Here is a 20075-nt window from a genome sequence, read left to right on the forward strand (position 1 = left end):
GCAGACAGGTTAAATGTTTTGGTTGGCAAATACACAAAGACTACAATATAGTAGCAAAGAGAGATATCTGTAGGTCAAATTAGACTCCTTAGTACCCATACAGACAAGCTCGTGTGTATTCATAAAATATTCTCATACTTACACTCTAAGCCATTTTTCCTTACAATTTGGCTGAAAGTGACAACACACTCATTTATAAGAAAATAATATGAAAAATCAGAATGAGTGAGGAATGCCCTAGAGACATGAAGAGGGGCATTTTGATACTGAAGAAAGAAAAATTGTAAGTAGATCGAAGAATACAGAAAACATCATTGGACCATCACTAAGTGCAGTGAACATTCCTGAGAGATTTCCTCATATTGATAACACTGAAAGTAAAGTTAGCTTATCTTCCATATCGTTCTTTTCTTTTTAAATCCTACTATGATTATATAAGAGGATTTTCATTCAAAGATTTAATTTGTTTAAAGCTTTGGCTATTTAAAGCTTCAATTTATCTGAAACTTCAGTCAGGCAGAATCTCAACTCCATTACCAAAAGTGGTATTTGACTTGTTAGAAGATTTGAAAGCTGCTTAGTAGTTTGGGATAGAAGTCCTTTTGCAAGTGGAGTATCATGAAAGATACCCAACCTGAATAGAATACAATATCATGATTTGCTCATTTTTACCATATACATTTCTGGAAAATTTTTTACTCCATTGATTGTTGGAACTTCCTGAATTTTTATTTTAGCCACAGCAATAAAATTTCATGTTATTATAAAAACACTAAAAAGAATTATGAACCTAAGAAAAAGCATTTACCCTCTCAAGTCTCTGTATTGTCTAGCTATCAAGAAAGCAGTATGAAAAACATTTCCAGGCTGTTACAGTGTTATAAATAAAAGAAGCAGAGTATGGTCAGAACACTTACTCAAAAGTAGTTAGAAAGGATGTAGCAGAAAAGGTTCAGAGTAAAAGCTCCAAACTAGGAGCTCACATTCAGATCTGCTGACCACTTGTTAGTAATATGAATGTGTTAGTCACTTTTCATCACTATAACAAAATACCTGAGAAAATCTACTTAAAGGAAGAAAGATGTATTTTGTCTCATGGTTCCAGTCCATGCTGGCTGGATCCATTGTTTCTGGGCTTGTGGTGAAGCAGGGCACCACAGTAGAAGGGCATTATGACAGAGCAAAGCTGCTCACCTCATGTGGGACAGGAAGCAGAGAAAGAGTGAGATAAGACACACCCTCCAAAGACACACCCCAGAGACCTAATTCTCTTACTAAGGCTCCATCTCCTAATAGCCCCTCCATCTCCTAATAGGCTCTATCTCCTAATAGGATCCATCTCCTAATAGCCCCTAATAGCCTGAACTCATTAACAGATTAACCCCTGGCCTCATGACCCAATACTACTAGCTGGGAACCAAGTCTTCAATACATGAGCCTTTTGGGGGACACTTCATATTCAAGCCATAATAATGACCTTGACAAAACATTCATCCACTGTGCCTCAGTGTCTTTATCTGAATATAAGCATAACATCTATCTCACAGGGTTTTGGTGAGGATTGGATAGATCTCTTACTACCTACAAAGCACACACAACTCTAACCCGCACATAGGGGATTATTTCTATTGTTTTCAGTTGAATCCATCTCCTTCATTTTACAGATGCCTAGAGAGGGTAAGTAATTTTTCTCAAGGCCAGTGTCCTGCCTCTATCTCTTTCTTTGCCCTACTTTCTTGATACCTTGACCTGCACACATCTACTGTTATTCCTCTTTGCACTAGGTATAACTGCTTTTCATCACCCATTTACATCCTTTGGTCTCCATAGCCATGCAGGCGATGTTTCCTCAAAAGTAGAGATGAAATACCAGAAGCTAATTGAAGGCTGGTGTTTAAGTTTCTTCTGAATGTCCCCAGCAATGTGTTCACATGGCCATTTGCCTTCTGAACCTTTGCAAAAAAAAAAAATTTATGTATTGTTTTCCTTTGAACTCAAAACTTAGTGTTTGCAAAGTAGGTACTCTACTACTTGAGCCACACCTCCAGCCCATTTTGTTCTGGTTATTTTGGAGATAGGATCTCACAAGCTGTTTTCCCAGGCTGGTCTCAGCCTCCCAAGTAGCTAGGATTAAAGGCGTGAGTCACTAGCACCCAGCTCATCATAATCTGTATTTATTGTGTATTTACTCTCAATCCCAAATTCCCTCACATGGTGTGGTACATAGTAAAAACTCAATAAGTATAGACTGAGTGAATGAATGAAAAATTAGTTCCTTTTCATTTGCCAGTTCTCAGCTCAGATATGGATGCCCCAGGTAACAGCAGAGTCTCCAAAACTAGAGTAGGCATTTTGCCTGCATATCCTGTGCTCAGGCCTCTGGGTCGTTTTTAACAGCAAGGAGAGTCTACCTCCCAGTCAGATGGTTGGCTGCTTATGGTGGGCCCTACACCCAATACCTACCACAGTGCCTGGAATATGACAGACACTCAACAAGCATTTGATTCTGTTAAAATCCTAAACTGAGTATAAAGTCTCAGTGTTGATATACTATTTTCAGAAAAGAAGAGCACTGACATTTATTGAATGCCTGTTTCATGCTCTGTATTGAGCTACGTGTAAGCATTTACAGTAGAAAATGCTCAGTAGCAAAAGGGTAGATATTATTTCCCCCCTTTTCACCTGTGAGTAAATGTAGGCATGGAGAAGTCAGGGCTTGAGGTCACCCATCTAGTGGGAATCAGAAGCGGCATTTGGAACCTGGATCACCTGGCTCTGGTTAGGTGCCCAGTGGTCTGCTCTAGCCTCCAGACCACTGGGCACCTAACCAGAGTATGGTTACTGACCCACCAGGTGATCTTTTCTACCCTGCTTGTTCTCTGGTCTTCTCAAGCAGCTGGTGAGTTTGATTGGGCCAGAAACAAAGTCTTTGCCACCCTCTGTATCTTGCCAACGATGGGAAAGTGGCTTAAACACAGTGGGATGCAGGGTTGCTGCTTTTAGCCACCTGACAGAGTAAATGGCTTCATGCATCTTGACATTTCACACACAGTATAAGCTTGAGAGGTAAATGAAAGCTTGCCTTTCTCAATCTCGCAGGAGAAGCAGATGTTAAGTTAGAAGAAATGTGATGGGAAAAAAAGCATATAAATGACAGCACCAAGAATGGTCCTGGCAGCTGTCACTAGCTTTGGTGGTTCTCATAAGGAACTTGCTTGAGCAGAGCATGTCGGTTCCTTATAAAAAGACTTAGAGGACTTGAACACCATCCTGTAATCAATGGGCAGGATGAGTGGAATAAATGAGCACCAACGATAAATATTACAGGCAGGAATATTTTCCCACAGGCACTCATTCCATCTTTCTCAGACTCTCTCCTCTACACACTCTAGGTTGTGTGTGTGTTCCCTAACAGTGGAAATAGGCATCCCAAAAATGTTCAGGAAGAAGACAGTTGAATGTGCTCCAGCCCCTCCTACTGTGCATATCTATGCAGTTTAAATACAAAACAGATAATGCACAAAGTGCTCCTGCTGGCAGACAGTAAATTCCAAGATAAATAACTGATTTTTTTCGGTTATTATAATTTCCCAGAATAGGTAATGAGGGAATACAGAAAGATAATGAGCAATTAAAGAGTGTGAAAAAAGTATTTGCTAGGGATATACAGGATTTAATACAGGATACCCTGAAGAGTCAGACAAGCCATGGCTTCACTGGATCTCATTTATATTGTGGTCAAGTACACCAGCTTTGGATGCAGTGCCTGGGCTGGAATTCTACTGCTGACATATTTTTGCTGTGACCTTGGGCAAATCATATTGTCTTTCTAATTCTCTTTTCCTCATCTATAAAATAAGGCTATAATATCACATTTCCTCATTGGGTTGTAGCAGAAAATTAATTCTGAAATGTATACAAAGTACTTACTTTTATGGATCAGCACTAGGCTTGATAAATGTTGCTGTTATTGGTGATCTTATTAGTATGAGTGAGTATCAGTGAGGGGACTGGGCCAGAAAATTCATGAGATCTTCTCCTGACCCAGTGTTCTAGCTCCCAAAATACTGAGACCCAAAAAATGCATGGAGGTTGTGTGAGTGTTTGGAATTATAGCCTCTGTCATAGTGGAGTCAGCAACACAGGCTGCCACTAGGGCTCTGAGAAATGTTCCTTTGTATTAACCATGCTTTTCATTTATTTCCTTTTTATTCTGATTTGTTGACATCTGAGGCCCCAATGATCCTAGAGGCACTGCTCCTCTCTGGCTAGTGAATTCCTAAAGGCAGCTAACAACTCATTACCAACCAATCCAGAGCTCATGCCTCCCCCTTCTTCCCACACACGTACATACACCACCTGCCTATCGAACTCTCTACTTTGGGCCACTATTCACTTGCCCTATCACCCCAGGGCCAGGTACCAGACCACTAGCGACAGTTTCTATTCCTCAAAGCCTAGAGAAATTATTCAAACTTGCCAATTCTAGGCTTGCTCACTGCTTCTCCCATTCTTTCCTGCAGAAATCTTGAATAAGGTTCTTGTCCACTTTCCTCCTCCCTTTCTTCCTGACCATCCTGGTGATCCAATTCCCTGTGTGCCTCTCCTATAAGCATACACCCTTCTCTTGTGATCTGTGAATCTAACAAACTATCTTTTCAATGACAGTCATCTCATTTGTCACAGCTAAATAATAATAAAACATATCTTAAAATACTCTCTTCTTCTAAGCCTCCACTAGGGAAGCAGGGTTTCCATCCTTCTCTAGTGGGCTTGCACCATCTGCTCCATTAGACTCTGACACAATTACTGTTCTGTACACAGTTTCTGTGTGAACCAGAATCCCCTTTGGTTGCATGCTGAGCAGCAGGCAAAATATCCATGAGCAGATAACACCTTTGTGTAAAGGAACTCTCCCCCATCCCTGCTGCCCTTTCTGAAGATAGACACAGCTCTAGCAAAAGCACAAGGTTTAGCAAGTGGAGCTCTGGCCTCACAGCAGCCCCACTGACCCCTTGGCTGGTACTCTGGTCCAATGCACAATGTGCACATCTGTAGGTGACAGCTTTGGTGTGTGAACAACCTGAGAATGAGTATAAGAATGAGTGTTTCAATAACTCAGTCAGTTTGGGGGAGACAGAGAGAGAGAGAGAGAGAGAGAGAGAGACATGGAGAGGGAGAAGAGGAGAATGGAGGGGACAAAAGGGGAAGTGAGGGGAGGGAGGAGAGGGGACATGAGGGGACAGAAAAAGAGAGGGGAGAGAGAGACAGAGATAAAGGGAAGGAAGGAGAGGGGAGAGGAGAGGAGGAAAGGAGGGAGGAGAGGGAGGGGAGGAAAAGAAGGGGAAAGATTGGGGAGGGAGGATAGGAGAAGGGAAGAGAAGTGGGGAGAGAAAAGGGAGGGGAGGAGAGAGAAGGCTAGAAGGAGATAAAAGACAAGGAGTGGGAAATAGTGAGACTGGGAAAAAAGGATAAAAATCATAAAAGCTCTTCTGCTTTTAAAAGAAATACTAATCCCTTCTGCCCACCCTGGCCCTCTCTATTTTAAACCTGTATTATCCAAGTGAGCTGTGTATTTGCAGGCCAAGCCTTCCATTAATTATAGTCGATCCTGAGTTTGGAGGTTAAATAATGTAGACCCAGTGAAACAGGAAATCCTGTCCTTCCTTTAAACAAAGGAAATTGTCACCTGTTCAAGAGAACCACACTTTCATGTCTGGCCATCTAAACAGTCTAATTTCAATAATCACCATCACTCTTTAGTTTGCAAATATTTCTCTAAGCCTCAGTCCTCTTGTAGTACTGATCTAGACATTGAAAATAAATAAAGGTGATACTTTTCTCAGTAAGAAATGTCATACTATTTTAAAAATCATTTCCTTGGGAAGAAATCTATTTCACATAGCCTTTCTCAAACTTAATCTTTTATTTAATTAAAAGCAAAATATTATGGATCCCATCTGTGAAATATTTTTCTATAATTAAAGTGAAAAGCCACCATAAATTTCTCTCCAACATATTCCTAAATGGCATTCAACAGACATGAACACAAAAGAACCAGTCCAAACATTTGGAATCTCTGAAATTTTAAATAAGTTTGATTTGAGACTCAAAAAAATGATAATAAAATGAAAGCTCTACAAGAAAAATTACTCTGATGAAGGATAGATGGTTTCATAAATATACTAATGGAATGCACAGTCTAAAACTAAGTACAAATAAAGGGCATCTCACTAAACAAGTTTATTCCAAGGCAGTAATTAAATTCCATGCAGAGGAGGGATAACATGACCAGGACGAGATGTCAATGTATCTAGCATCCTTTGAATGCTTCACTGAATGATGGACTGTTGAAAACCCCATAGTACAGTTTGTGGATCAGAAAATCCTCATGTAGCACAGGAAGAAAAGGCAAATTATGAGGTGGAAAACAGGAGCCACCAGATGTATTACAACTACTACCTGAAATCTGGCCTCAAATCTGACTTTTCTATGCTTAATTGATTCCACTGGCAACCAATATGAGATTCATCACAATTTTCAGAGAACAGCACTTACCTTAAGCATGAACTTGGTGTAGTGGAAATCAGAATGGCCCAGCTAGCAAAAGACTGAGTTTGAGGTTCTGTTCTGGTACTAACTGTAAAATAAAGTCCTAATCACTTAAACTCTCTACATCTAGGTTTCTATTTATGGTATTAATAGTACATCAGAACCATATCAGTATCTGCAACCTAACTTGGTAAAAGCAACAGTGCAGTGGACCTATCTATGATGGTGTTCATACTGTTCCTTTGCTTTGAAATATATAATGAGCTAAGATGATGCAAATGTGTTAATTAATTGTACATTAATACAAGTGCATAAAATACTATACGCTTGGAAGAACAGTTAATTGGTTATTAAAACACCAAGTTATGATAAGCCATCAGTGTTAAATATATTCCAAAATAAATTGTCAAAGTTGTTAACTTATAATAATTATGTGCAATTAAATATTTTCTAGCACACTTAGAGCCTAAGGCAAGAATCCGTGGAATTATTATAAGAATGCATACATTTAAGCATGCTATCTTATTACTCCTTAATGTAACTTCCCTTCCATGCTTCAATTCATAAAATTAGTCAAACTCTTTCCAAAACATTTTTCAGCATCCCAGGATGCATCACCCAAGGTTGTCATCTTCACAAAAGTCTACTATATACAAGACTTCTTAATTATAGCAGCATAGCAAAAGGGAACAAACACAGCACTCACATCTATCTAGGATAGATCTAGTCTGAAATTGCCTCACACCACTTACCATGTATGACTTTGAGTAAGTTATTTAACTTGTCCCACCTTCAGATTTCTCATGTAAAATAAGAATGATAACAAATACAAAGCTGAAGCATTATAAAAATTGACAGAGAAAGGCATAGACAATTCTTATGCAATAAATGTATATTTATATAGTTTCATGCTTTCTTGTAGAAGTATATAATTGCTCCATGAGTATTAATTTCTCTAATTATACTACAAGTTCAGTAAGCACAATGTCTTTTACAGTACTTCTTTTTAATGTTTCACAATCTAGTAGGCCAGGTGATATATAGTAGTATAAAACTAATTTTCTCTCCCCTACAATTGTGTGTGCATTGAGCTCCCAATATACCTGAAGAGAAAGAAATTCTGTTTTATTGTAAAGGTATTAATGTCCATTAAACTGTTTTCATGACTGGAGAGAGGAAAAGGTGAAGGGTTCCCAAGTGGCTGACTCCTGTGGGGTGTGGGTGTCCCCAGAACAAGGGAATGGAGCTCTGGAATGAGGTCCCGGGCTAAGTTGGCCATGAAGACACTTGGAGGTTTTAGTAAAACTGGTGCATTGTGGAAGATAAGAGATGAGTATGGGCAGAGATATCAAAGGCTTTGCATAAAGTTGCAGAAACTGAGAAGCATGCAGAAGCAGCTCAAGGATCTGAGTTGCTGACTGGCTCAGAGAGGAGCAATATTCATCCAGAAGTGAGATGCAGACAGAAATAACTGCCTAAGAAAAGAGAATGAACAAGCTCTGGCCTGGTATCAGCACTGACTGTTTTAAAGAAAATATTTTCTTAAGTATGGGAAATAATTTCTAGTATTTCAAATACCTGCTTTCCATTAAGGATAGATGATTTTGTGCCACAACAAAGAATATATATATATATATATATACACGTATATATATATATATATATATATATATATATATATATACACACACACATTTTCTTTGGTGGTCCTGGGGTTTGAACTCAGGGACTTGCACTTGCTAGGCAGGGGCACTATCACTTGAGCAAGGCCCTCAGCCATTTTGCTTCAGTTATTTTTCATACAGGGTCTTGTGCTTCTGCCTAGGCCAGCCTGGATCACAATCCTCCTACTTATGCCTCCTGCATAGCTGGGATCAGAGTTGTGTGCCACTACACCCAGCTTATTGGCTGACACAAGGTCACACCAGCTTTTTGCCCGATCTGGCCTCAAACAGCCATCTTCCTGATCCTTAGCCTCCAAAGTAGCTAGAATTTCAAGCATGGGCCACCACCCCTGGCTTAATGAAGAATTTCTGTCAGCAGCCTAGATTGAGAAATCACTAACAATTACAAGTTTAATTTATAATTGTTGGTGTTTGTCTAAATTATTCCAACAGCCATTTTTAAATGTCTCTAAGATGCAAAGAGTAGAGGAAAAACTAGGTGCTGTCTGCCAGAGGAACAGGTGTTCTTCCTTATTAGCATTAGCAGAAAGAACACTACTGTGAAGGTAAGAGATGTGTAGTTACCGAACTAATTTAATTTTCAATCAACCAAAACCCTTGAGACTTAAGGGACCTTTCTTAAGTTTGAATATGAAGTTTAACATATTATAGTTGGTGCCTGAAGCTCAAAAGGAAGAGAATGAACCAGGTCCCAAAAGTGAAGCAATGGACACAGCTCTCTCTGGCTCCAACATGCAGGCACGTTACTGGGATCTGGTGACTGAAGTCAAGTTCCTAAGCTGAGCCCTCTCAATGAAATGACTTTAAGAACTGGTGGAGCACTGAAAATGCGTGGCCTGAAGCCTACTTGTCCAAGTTTTTTTTTTTTTTTGTATATGTAATGCTTATTTTTTATTAGTTAAATTTCTATCAGTATGATTTTTATTTACAAATCTTCATAACGGAAAATTGCACAATCTTTTTCCTTTTCTCCTTTTCTTTTATTGTTCTTACATTTACTTACATGTATATACATTATTTGGGGCCCTCCCCCCTCTTCCCATGTCCCCCACCTGCTTCCAGGCAGAACCTGTTCCTCCCTCTTGTTCTCTGATTTTATTAAAGAGAAAACATAAAAGAGATAATAAGAAAGACATAGTGTTTTTGCTAGTTTGAGATAAAGACAGCTATACAGAGAGATTCCTACTGTTGCTTCCAAGTTTTTAATGTGAGTTTGAGTTAGACTTCAAAAATTCCAGAGTTAGAATAAGTAAAACAGCAGAAATCCCTTGTAAGTGGTCTAAGAAGATGCCTGTCTATTTACATAGCTATATCTTTAAATTTGTCTCTTAAGACCTTTAAGATGTTTAAAGGTCATTCAGCTTATATACATATTTTAATAAAGGGTGTTCTATTTTAAAAATGTAAATGCAATACTCTGGGATTTTTCTTTCCATATTTAAGAAAGGAGCTTACCATCATTGATTGGTGCAGATCAATTCCACCACCAGCACGAAATGGTAGTAGCTACTGGAAATGTCTTGAAAAGAGGCAGAAAATACCTCATAGGAAATACCTATTCACAGCTCAAATGAGTTTTCATGGCAGCGGTATGAGTAGACAGGAAAAAAGGGTCAAACCTTGATTGCAGAAACGTTCTATGTTCATATTATGATGTCCACAAAATATTTACTACATAAATATCTCCAGTATAACAAACATTTTGGTTACTTTATCTCTTATATTACCTTGGACCTATTGCCCACATATATTTTCCTCTTTTCCTTGCTCTCTGTCTTCCAAACTGATGCCAACAATTCAGTTAAGAAACCTCTGATCATTAGGCAAAGGGACAGGCAGAAAACTAGCCAAATGATCTCAAAACTTGTAGGTAACTTTCTGATAAACGTTTTTGTTTCATGTTATCTTTCATTTGAGTATGCAAACATAGCTTTTAGAGCTGAAACACAAAGTTTGTAAAGTATAAACGGACTATGTTCAAAGTTAGTCTGGGGTTTTATAAAGGAACTAACTCTGGCTTTCTCTATTTGGCTGTTTATTTTCTCTTTTAAAATCCCCAGGGCAGGCTGCTTCCTGTGACCTAAAAGGTCAGATCTATAGTGCCTGATTTATAAATTACAAAAAAATGGCCATAGGAAGATTCTCAGCCTTGCTCAAGGTCACATAGATCATACAAGGCAAAGCCAGACATATAATTGAGTGTTCCTTCTGACATCAAGACAATAGGAATCTGGATTTTTTTATTTTGGAGCCTAAGAGCATCACTTGACAACTAGGTGTAATTCAGTCTCATACCTCCACAAGGCATCACCCCATTCTTTTTGAAACAGAATGTTCTGTAGCAAAGAAGCAGAAAATCAAAGCTGGTTAACCCAGGGAGACAGAATAAGACAGAAAGTTTTTCCCTTATACAGGTATAGGTCCAACATCCCAGAAGGAAGAACAGTGTTGGTTCAAAGTCACTTACCCAAATCTGAAGCTTGATTCTCTTTTCATTTTTGAATACAGTCTTTACTTTGAAATCAATCCCAACTGTGCTGACGAATGCAGATGTAAAAGAGTCATCTGCGTAGCGGAACAGGAAAGATGTTTTCCCCACACTGCTATTTCCAATGATGAGCAACTTGAACATGTAGTCAAAGTTCTGGTCAGAGGAGTCTTTCTGGCCATACCTGGCATCTTGGGTAGAAGCCATCTGTGGGAGGGGGGAGGGAAACAGGTGTGGATCACTTTGATATAAAGCTAGCAGCACATTCATTATTGGCCTTGCCAGAAACAGATGTCAGACACTCAGGAGGAAAGTAAAGAGTGCTCCCCATTCTCCCTCTGATGCTGGTATCCATGGCAATAATTCCCTGCTCGAAGACAGAAGAGCAAATCTTACAGCTCTTTCCAGCTGTGTTGGTGCTTGTCACTGCTCAGCATTCAGAACCAATCAAAGACACTAAAGGAGGTATCTCTAAAGGTAACATGAAAAGCAAAGATATGAGAAATTGGCCAGGGCATGAGGTCTCTGAAACTTTGTAATCTCAGTTATACAGACACTAAAGAGCTGAACAGCATGGCTTCTCTTCCTGAGCTGTATAATTATTAGTCTCCATATTCCCTAGGGAAGTCTACCGGAAGCATGTCTCTAGTTCATCTATTAATATCATATCAAATCAATATCATAACACAAATGTCAGTCTCTTTCAAATTAATGACAATAAATGACAAATTCATGGTTCAAGCAATGTGCCAGGCACTGTCAACTTATTTAACCCTCACAGTAACCCAGTGAAGTGGTTACCTTTATTATTTCCATATGAAAATTAGAAAATTGAGGCTTAGAGGTACGAAATGACTTTCTCAAATCCACATGGTGAAATAGTAGAGGCAGGATTCAAATCAGGCGTTGGTGCCAGGGGTCATATTCCTGACCTCTACTCTTATTTCCTTATGATGTGTAGGAAAACAAGTACAAATGCTCTGGGAGACAAGGGAAATACTCACTGTGACACTGGCTCCAATACTTACTGGCTAGGTGAGTTTGGCTTGTTATTTTAAATTGTTATACCACAGCTTCTTACATAAAATGGAAAACATAGTATCTAGCTTTGGAAAGCTTGTGAAAATAATAGATAATATATTTATAAATCAGATCTGTAAATCACTAGAGAATAATGGTCTTTTACTAATTATAAATGCTTTAGGTAGGTGATGATTTTTTTCCTCATTTCTTAATGATAATTATATATCAAAAAATGGTTGCATTATTTCTAAGTACCATGTAGCTCAATATAGAAAACAGGTATTTTCCCATCAACCAAAAAAAATCAATAAAGAAAGTGTGGTATTATATACACACACAATGGAGTATTATTCAGTCATAAAAAGAATGAAATTATGTCCTTTGCAGTAAAATGGATGTAACTAGAGAGCATCATGTTAAGTAGAAGAAGCCAGACTCAGAAAGACAAATATCACATTTTCTCTCATACACAGAATCTAGACCTAAAAAAATAGCATGAAGATAAAGGGGAGATGTTGAGGGACGGGGAACAGAAGAAGGTGTACAGCAAAAAGGTAGGCTGATGGAGGTGAATATGAGCAAAATACTTTATATGTATATATAAAAATTTAATAATGAAACAAATTAAAATTGTTTTTAAAAGGGGTGATACATAAAGAAAAGTAATACAGGGGGTAAATTTGATCAAAGTACATTATGTGCATGTATAGACATATCATAATAAAACTTCTTTGTACAATTAGTACATGTAAATTTAGAAAAAGAAAAGAGGTTTTTAGAGTGGTGAGTCCCACTGTGTAATTAATGCATTTACTCAGTCCTTTTTTTTTTGATGCTATGAATTCTTGGTGGTTGCTGTGCTATCCAATATGGTAGTCACTGCTCACACATGGCTATTTAAACTACATTAAAATTAAATAAAATTAAAAATTTAGTTCTTCAATCACACTAGCCACATTTCAAATATACAATAACCACATGTGGTTAAGTGACTACCATACTGCATAGTATAAGTACAAGATACTCATGTAAGTTTCACTGAATAATGCTAGTCTGAACAGTCTGTTTTTATTCCCCAAAACCTGATTAATATTTATGTCTTTGGATAAGGTTGGATATGGTTTAAGTATGTCCCCCTAATGATGCATGTGATGGAAACTTGATCCCAGTGTGGCAGTACTGAGGTGGTGGAAATTGTAAGACAGAAAGCTTAGTAGAAGTTAGACAGAGAGATTAATGCACTTCCTAGGGAACTGGGTTAATTCCTACTACAGTAGTAGTTGCATAAAAAGAGAAGCAGCTCCTAAATCTCTGGTTATATGCCCTTCTACCATCTACCATCCACCACGTTGTGATGTAGCCAGAAGGCTCTCTCTAGAGCTGAGCAGATGCTGACACCATGCTCTTGGACTCCAGAACTATGAACTAAATAAATCCCCTTTCTTTATAAAGTACCCAGCACTAAGCATCTTGGTACAGCAATAGAAAGTGGACTAATCTAGGGGAGAAGAGAGCAAAATAAGCCCCAGAAGATGGCAGAATGCTAAGACAGCAAATAGTACTTGGGCTCATCTAAAACAACAGGAGTTGTTTTAGAAGCCAAGTGAATGAATGTGGGGGGCAGGGAGTGGAGAGGAGGGGGAAGAGAAGGAACAGGAGGAGGAGGAGAAGGGGAAGAGGAGGAAGAAGAAAATGATGATGGAAAGAAAGAGAAGAAGTTGCAGATAACTGAAGAGAAGGTGAGGTAACACATTTCCCTTGAACAAATATGTATTGCAACAAGAGAATGCAATCATCTGTATAAGAATCAAAACAAAATGAGTATGTGTGTGTATCATGAATGATAAGGGCAATAAATATTCTGATTGATCTCACATTTTATTAAATGTAAACTGAAGCATTTCTTGTTTTAAGTCACATAATTACAGAGACATATTCAGTAAGGAGTGTTTGCTAGTGAGCAAAACTCACCTCTAAAACATTCATATACCACAATCATGCATATCTTCTTCCACAAGTAACTTCATAGGCTTACAATGCTGGACTACCGACTTGAACAATGAGTTTTACTCTGATGACTTCTGATGTTCCAGAAAGTCAGGCAATAGTTTTGTTCAGCACTGCCATTCCAGCAGCTATAGCCATTTCTTCAATACTGCTCTATGAGATACCTAAACTCCATAGGCCTGCAAATTGCCTTAAAGAAGAAAGTCTTTTTACATGTTTTATATGAAACCATTTAAATTTTGCATTATGGATTAAGAATGATCAGCTAAGTCAAAGCCCAAAAAGAGATTAAATTCCACAGGGCTGCTCATTTACTCAGCCAACTAGCCTACCATATGGTGTACCCCATAGCCCTAAGGTGTTCTTTTCAACTGGGTCTTGTGCATCCCCAGGGATCTTTAAAAATGTGATTAAGAATACTGCTATTAATAAATATTTTATTCTGAAATTAGACTAATTCCAGAGCTGAAGCAATACAGACATCCTTAATAGCAATGTTTGAAGGTAACTGGGGATTTTGATGGGGAAGCAACTTCTGCTATCTCAAGGGCTAATACACCTTATGCTGGCAGCAAAGAATGTGATGGTAACACAGAGGGTATTTCAGGAGAGGGAGATGGAGCTGGTAGATATGTGTACCCAGAGGAATTCTCCTTCAGACAGAACATCTGAGAGATTTCTTTTTTTCTATTTTACATAGGCTCTCACTATATTTCCCAGGCTGCCCAGCTCAATCTCCTGGGTTGAAGAGATCCTCTTTCCTCAGCCTCCCAAGAGAAGGATTAATTAGAATTAACTAACCCACTTATTCTTGAAGACTGCTTACATTTGTTTGTTTTTTATTTTTTTCCACTATTTCCTGACTCACATTCCTAATAAGATTAACAAAGAGCCAAAAATTTGCATTGGGAATGTATGTATATGTTGTAAAACTTCAAATAATGGAACAAATCCTGACTCAGAAGATAGAAAAAGAGACAGCCTTAATCTTGCTGAGAACAGAAATGAAGCAATTTGATGACATAAGAATAGCAAAGGGGCTTACAGATAGTCTCCATACAAATTTACTGACACTTCTAAATACTAAATCATGTGAACATTCTCAAAACCAACCAGAGACACAACAGATTACCCCGGACTACTACATGCAACCATACCCTAGAAGTTCTACCATTTGCATTTTAAACTAAATTGGAAAAACAAATTGGTTACAGGAATCTGCTTGAGCACCTGAAAAATCTAAACTACACTAGACCATTTTGTGAATCTGATGAAGAAAACAAAAAGAAATCATTTTAAAGTTGGTGTGTCTAGTTACCACTATTGATAACAGCCTGCAGGTAGATTATCCAAAAAAAAAAGACATGTAATTCTTCTTTAAAATTAGAAGGGCAAAAGGATAAAATACAGGAATAAGAAGTTTAGAAGTACAGTAGTTTCCTATCTAAATTGTTGTCATCTGGGAAAAAAGAAAAAAATATTACTGAAAGCTACAAAGTAAAGACTAAAATTTTAAAGTCAAGAACAAACATATTAACAGATAAGATTTCCAGATATCTATCATCTGACCTGCATGTTGTTTTTCCTGGTGGAAGTCCTCATCTGTGCACAAGTTTGCTCAGCTTTGCTGTCTCTGAGAATGAATTAGAATTGTGATGTTCTTTGCAATCCCTGGCCAAAAATTTCTCCAGGTGTCTGCTACTGTTTGCTCCAACAGAAGCCAGCTGAGAAGCAGTAAGATACTACTCATGTCATGTGGACAACTCACTGTCTAGCTGAGAGAATGTTTTCCAGGGAACGGAAAGTGGCAAATGAACAGAAGATTTAAACTCTCATCCTAGCTTCTGAAGTAAAGGGCTTGGGAAATGTAAGGCAGCACTGGGAAATCTTTTGTTTCTTTAACAGAAAATGAGTAACTATTTTATGAGACTCAAAGGAGAATGTATATGCTAGTATGTCCTTTGAGTCTTTTTCTGGATCCCCATTTCATGCAGAGCTGCCTTTTTTTTTTTTGGACAAGGTCTTGCTGGGCAGCCCATGCTGGCCTCTAACTCATTATCCTCCTGTCTCTGACTCCCCAGTGCTAAGATTACAGGTGTGCATCACTACACCCAGTCTCTCTGCAGAGCTTCATTAGTAGGTACGTGGATTAGCTAAACCTTCCATTGTTGTGACCAAAACACCTGACAGAAATAACTTAAGGAATGGAAGATTTATTTTAGCTTATGATATCAGAGCATTCAGTCCATGGTTACTTGACCCCAAGCAGTTGGTCAGAACATCTTGGTGGCAGGAGTATGTGGCAGAGGAGGTTCTTCATGGCAGACAGGAAGCCAAGAGAGAAGGGGCAATAATAAGAGCAAGCCAGATATAGCACCCAAGGGACACTCTTCCAGTGACCTACTTCCTCCAACCACTTCCTCCACATAATGCCATCATATTATGAACCCATCAAGGGATTAATCTATGGATTAGATCAGAACTCTCATGATCTAATCCTCTCTGAAAACACCATCACAGACACACCCAGAGGTGTGATTTATTAACCTCCTAGGCACTTCTTTATCCAATGAAGTTGACAAATTTAACCAACACAGTGTGGCTAACTCACAGCTCATGTATAAGAAAATGGTTAAATAAGATCAGCCCACAGAGCTCTTCTAGGAACTGTAGTATGTGTTTTACAGATGACCACTCCTAATCCTTTCACTATCCCTGGGAGGTCTATTAGTAGCCCCATCTTAGAGATAGCATGATCTAGCATCTTTGTAATTTGTACTTATTTTTCCTCTTCTATGCTAGAACCTGGAGGACATTTTCTCTGCCCTTCCTTCTGAGGACCTGACAAGGTTGCTGAAGGTAGACTTCTGAAGTGTGAAACAGTTGCTTAAGGCTTGTCCACACTGATAAACCAACAGTTAACCAGTTACAGTTCAGGTTTTTCCACCTTGATAATAGAAATTTCTGCTCTATGAGGTTGTGATTTTCTATATCCACCTATCTGTTTCTCCAATTCTGGGTGGCAGTTGTTTACCCTGGGTCCTCAATTCTCTAACAGATCCAACAAGAAGTTTAGATTTTCACTTTGGTCAGCTTTTTCCTTGGGTGAAAACTAGAGCAATGACTTCTAAGCTCCTACATGCTGAACAAGAAGCCATCACTCTTATTTTAAAGATGAAATTGTAAGACTTGGAGAGGAAGTTAAAGTGAAATGATGCATGTTTTTCAATACAATACCATGATTCCTCTCAGCCTCAGTACTGAGCCCTCATTGCCTGGGCAAATGTGTTCTTCAAGAATCATGCATGCATCAACTTGTTCATCCTGCCCTTCACCAAATACCATGTCTAAAATTTAGATCACAGAGAGGAATATTGGTAAGGGAGCTTATTTTCTTACTTTTAGAAAGCATTCATTCATTTGTTGAAGAAAGTCATAACCTAATCTTGATTTTATATATGTATATATGTGCACATGTATATGTATGTACATGTACATATGTGTACATACATGTACACATATATGTGCCCCTTAACTTACAGCAGTTATGTCCTGATAAACCCATAGTAAGTTGAAACTATCAAAAGCTGAAAATTCATTTAGCATGCCTTACCTACCAATCCTTGCAACATAGCAATGCAGTACATCACAGAGCATCTGTCATTTATGCTCCTGATCCTATAGCTGAGTGAGCTGTGGTTCTCTGTCACTATTTTGAGTCAACAGGGAGTACTGTACCACACACTGTAAATTCCTGTTCCAGGAAAAGATCAAACTTCAAAACTCTAAGTAGTTTCTACTGAATGTGCATTGTTTTTGTATCATCATAAAGCAAAATAAAATTGTAAGTCTGGACTGGATATGTAACTCAGTGTTAGAGCACATTCTTTGCATGGTTCAATCCTAAGCACATCCACCACAAAAATATTGTGTTTTTAAGTATATTTTAATGTATTATAATGATTTCTGATTCTAGTTAAAAGCTGTAGAGAGGATGGTGGAGTGGCTCAAGAGGTAGGGAGCATGCTTTGCAAGCGTGAGGCCCTGAGTTCAAGCCCCAATACCACCAAAAAAAAAATGCTGTAGAGATATTCAGGTAGAATATCAAGAAGAAAGAAATGCAGTTAACTAAACCATATAAAAACTCTTCCAATTAGTAGCAAAAACTTGTGTTCTTTTAGTCCACATTATTGCTCACTCCTCATCTGACTTCAGAGGTTTCCAGAAGGGGAGAGACTATATTGGGCCTGGGCAACAGTGGGGTAAAGGGACACCCAGACCAGAAAGAGAAGATTGTAAGCAGGGCCTGCTGGGACGGGCCATAGAGGTTGTGAGAGCCCCAGGCCTCTAACAATGCAATCTAGACCACTACAGTGATGCATGACCCTAGTCTCAGCAGCTTCTGCACATCCTCCCAGATGCTGAAGCAAGAGGGTCACCACACAGTCCTGGGGAATTAAAAATAACAGCATGAAGATTCGTAGAAAATACCACTATACCTATTTTCTAGCAGTTCTGAAATTATGTCCATGCAGATCATCTGTGAAAAAGAGTATCCCCATTGTTGGTATGATGTGAGTATGGAAAGCGAGCACATGTTCTATGGTCAGCTGCCTGAGAAGGAATTCTAGGTCTGATACTTGTTACCTTGCTACTTGTGTAAACTCCAGTCAGGAGTTTTGCTGCTGTTTTGTCTTTATTCTAAACTGCAGTTTCCTCACCTATATAATAGCACAGCAAGATAATCCAAGTAAAATTGTTGGTATGTGTTAAATGCTCAACCAGCAAAACCCCTTGTTCCTTCCTATTATTGCTTATACTCTCTCTACAACAAAATTAGAGATAAGGGCAAAATAGTTTCTGCTGGGTATTGAGGGGGGGAGCGGGAGGGGGTGGAGTGGGTGGTAAGGGAGGAGGTGGGGGCAGGGGGGAGAAATGAACCAAGCCTTGTATGCACATATGAATAATAAAAGAAAAATGAAAAAAAAAAAGAAAAAAAAAGAAAGAGAAACTGAAAAAAAAAAAAAAAAGCTTTCATCATCATCTTTGATATTCCTCTGACTGCACTAAAATGATAGACAAGCCATTTACTTCCCTCTGACTTCCACCAGTGCTGCAATCTACATATTTTTGGAGTGCTGGGAATTGGACTTGGAGCCTCACGCTTACTAGGCATGTGCTCTACTACGACAGGCACACCTCAGCCTTCTGCCTTTTGTTGTTCTTTCTTTTTCAGATAGGGCCTAACACAGGTTGCTTTCAGACTGTGATCCTCCTACTTTGCCTCCAGAATAGATGGAATTACAGTCATGTATCACCATGCCTGGCTACCAATACTATTATTTGAGATGAAAATGGTCAGTTTAATAGAGTATGTCTCTTCTTTCTAGGTTCAGAGGACAAGAGAGTTTGATACTGAACACTCCCACCACTCAGGAGACTTTTGTAATCACTGAAATCAACACTTTAAATATTTTCAAATTTATGACAGGGAACAAAAAGCACCAATCAATATATTTATTGGGGTAGAAGCTGAGACACTGAAGGGTCATTACATAGGCAGAAATGTTTGGTGATCCGGTGAAGCTATGAGAAGAACATGCCTAAGGGCCATGCTCTCTGTGACATGAGCTGTCCTATGACAGTGCTTGCCATTCAGTGACTTCTGAAAGCCCCTAAACTTATAAAATCCATGACAGAAGCAGAATTTTGTAGAGACTGACAGCAAATTAGTTTAATGTCTGGAGTAATAAGTATAAAAATCCAAAAAATGTATGGTTAAAAAAAAAAGATAAGAGAAGGGGAACCCAAGGAAATAAGTCCTATGAGGAAACTGTCTTCTCATATAGCCTTGGAGTTGATTTTCAGTAAAGTTTAACCTATCCTCTGATACTGAGCTCAGCAAATCACTGAAATTCATATCATTACTTCAACTAGAAATTACATACATATATAATTATATATAATACTATATTGTAATATGTAAAATATATACATAACAATTATATGTATATCTTTATCCAACTCTCTCATACACAGCAGTTATCTTTATTCTTTTTCTAAACCCCTCAAAAATAAAGGTAAAGGATTTTGACAAAAGCACAAATTTTAGTAGACTAACAGCAGAAAGAGACAAAAGTGGAAAAGACAGCTCAACAAAGGTTTGGGACTTATGAGTGAAGGAATTTTAAAAAATGGAATCCTAAGTCAGCTACAAAACCCACAAGGAGCCTTACCCTGCAGAACACTGAAACGCCTTGGGACTGGAGGAGTCAAGTGTCTCAGTGATGGGGTTGTGGCTAGGGTGACCAGTTGCCCTG

The 20075-nt window shown here is 38.5% G+C and overlaps 1 protein-coding gene across 2 annotated transcripts in view; it reads right to left on the minus strand.

Annotated features, from left to right (window-relative positions):
- Window positions 1-20075, minus strand: part of Rab3c (RAB3C, member RAS oncogene family) — a 249968-nt gene that overhangs the window by 215753 nt on the left and 14140 nt on the right. For both annotated transcript variants that reach the window (XM_074077466.1, XM_074077465.1), the window contains exon 2: window positions 10705-10932. In XM_074077466.1, coding sequence (XP_073933567.1) covers window positions 10705-10932 — 228 coding nt within the window. The remainder of the gene's footprint in view (window positions 1-10704; window positions 10933-20075) is intronic.

Source organism: Castor canadensis, chromosome 6 (assembly GCF_047511655.1).
Source record: "Castor canadensis chromosome 6, mCasCan1.hap1v2, whole genome shotgun sequence".
In the NCBI taxonomy this organism is placed as follows: Eukaryota; Metazoa; Chordata; class Mammalia; order Rodentia; family Castoridae; genus Castor; species Castor canadensis.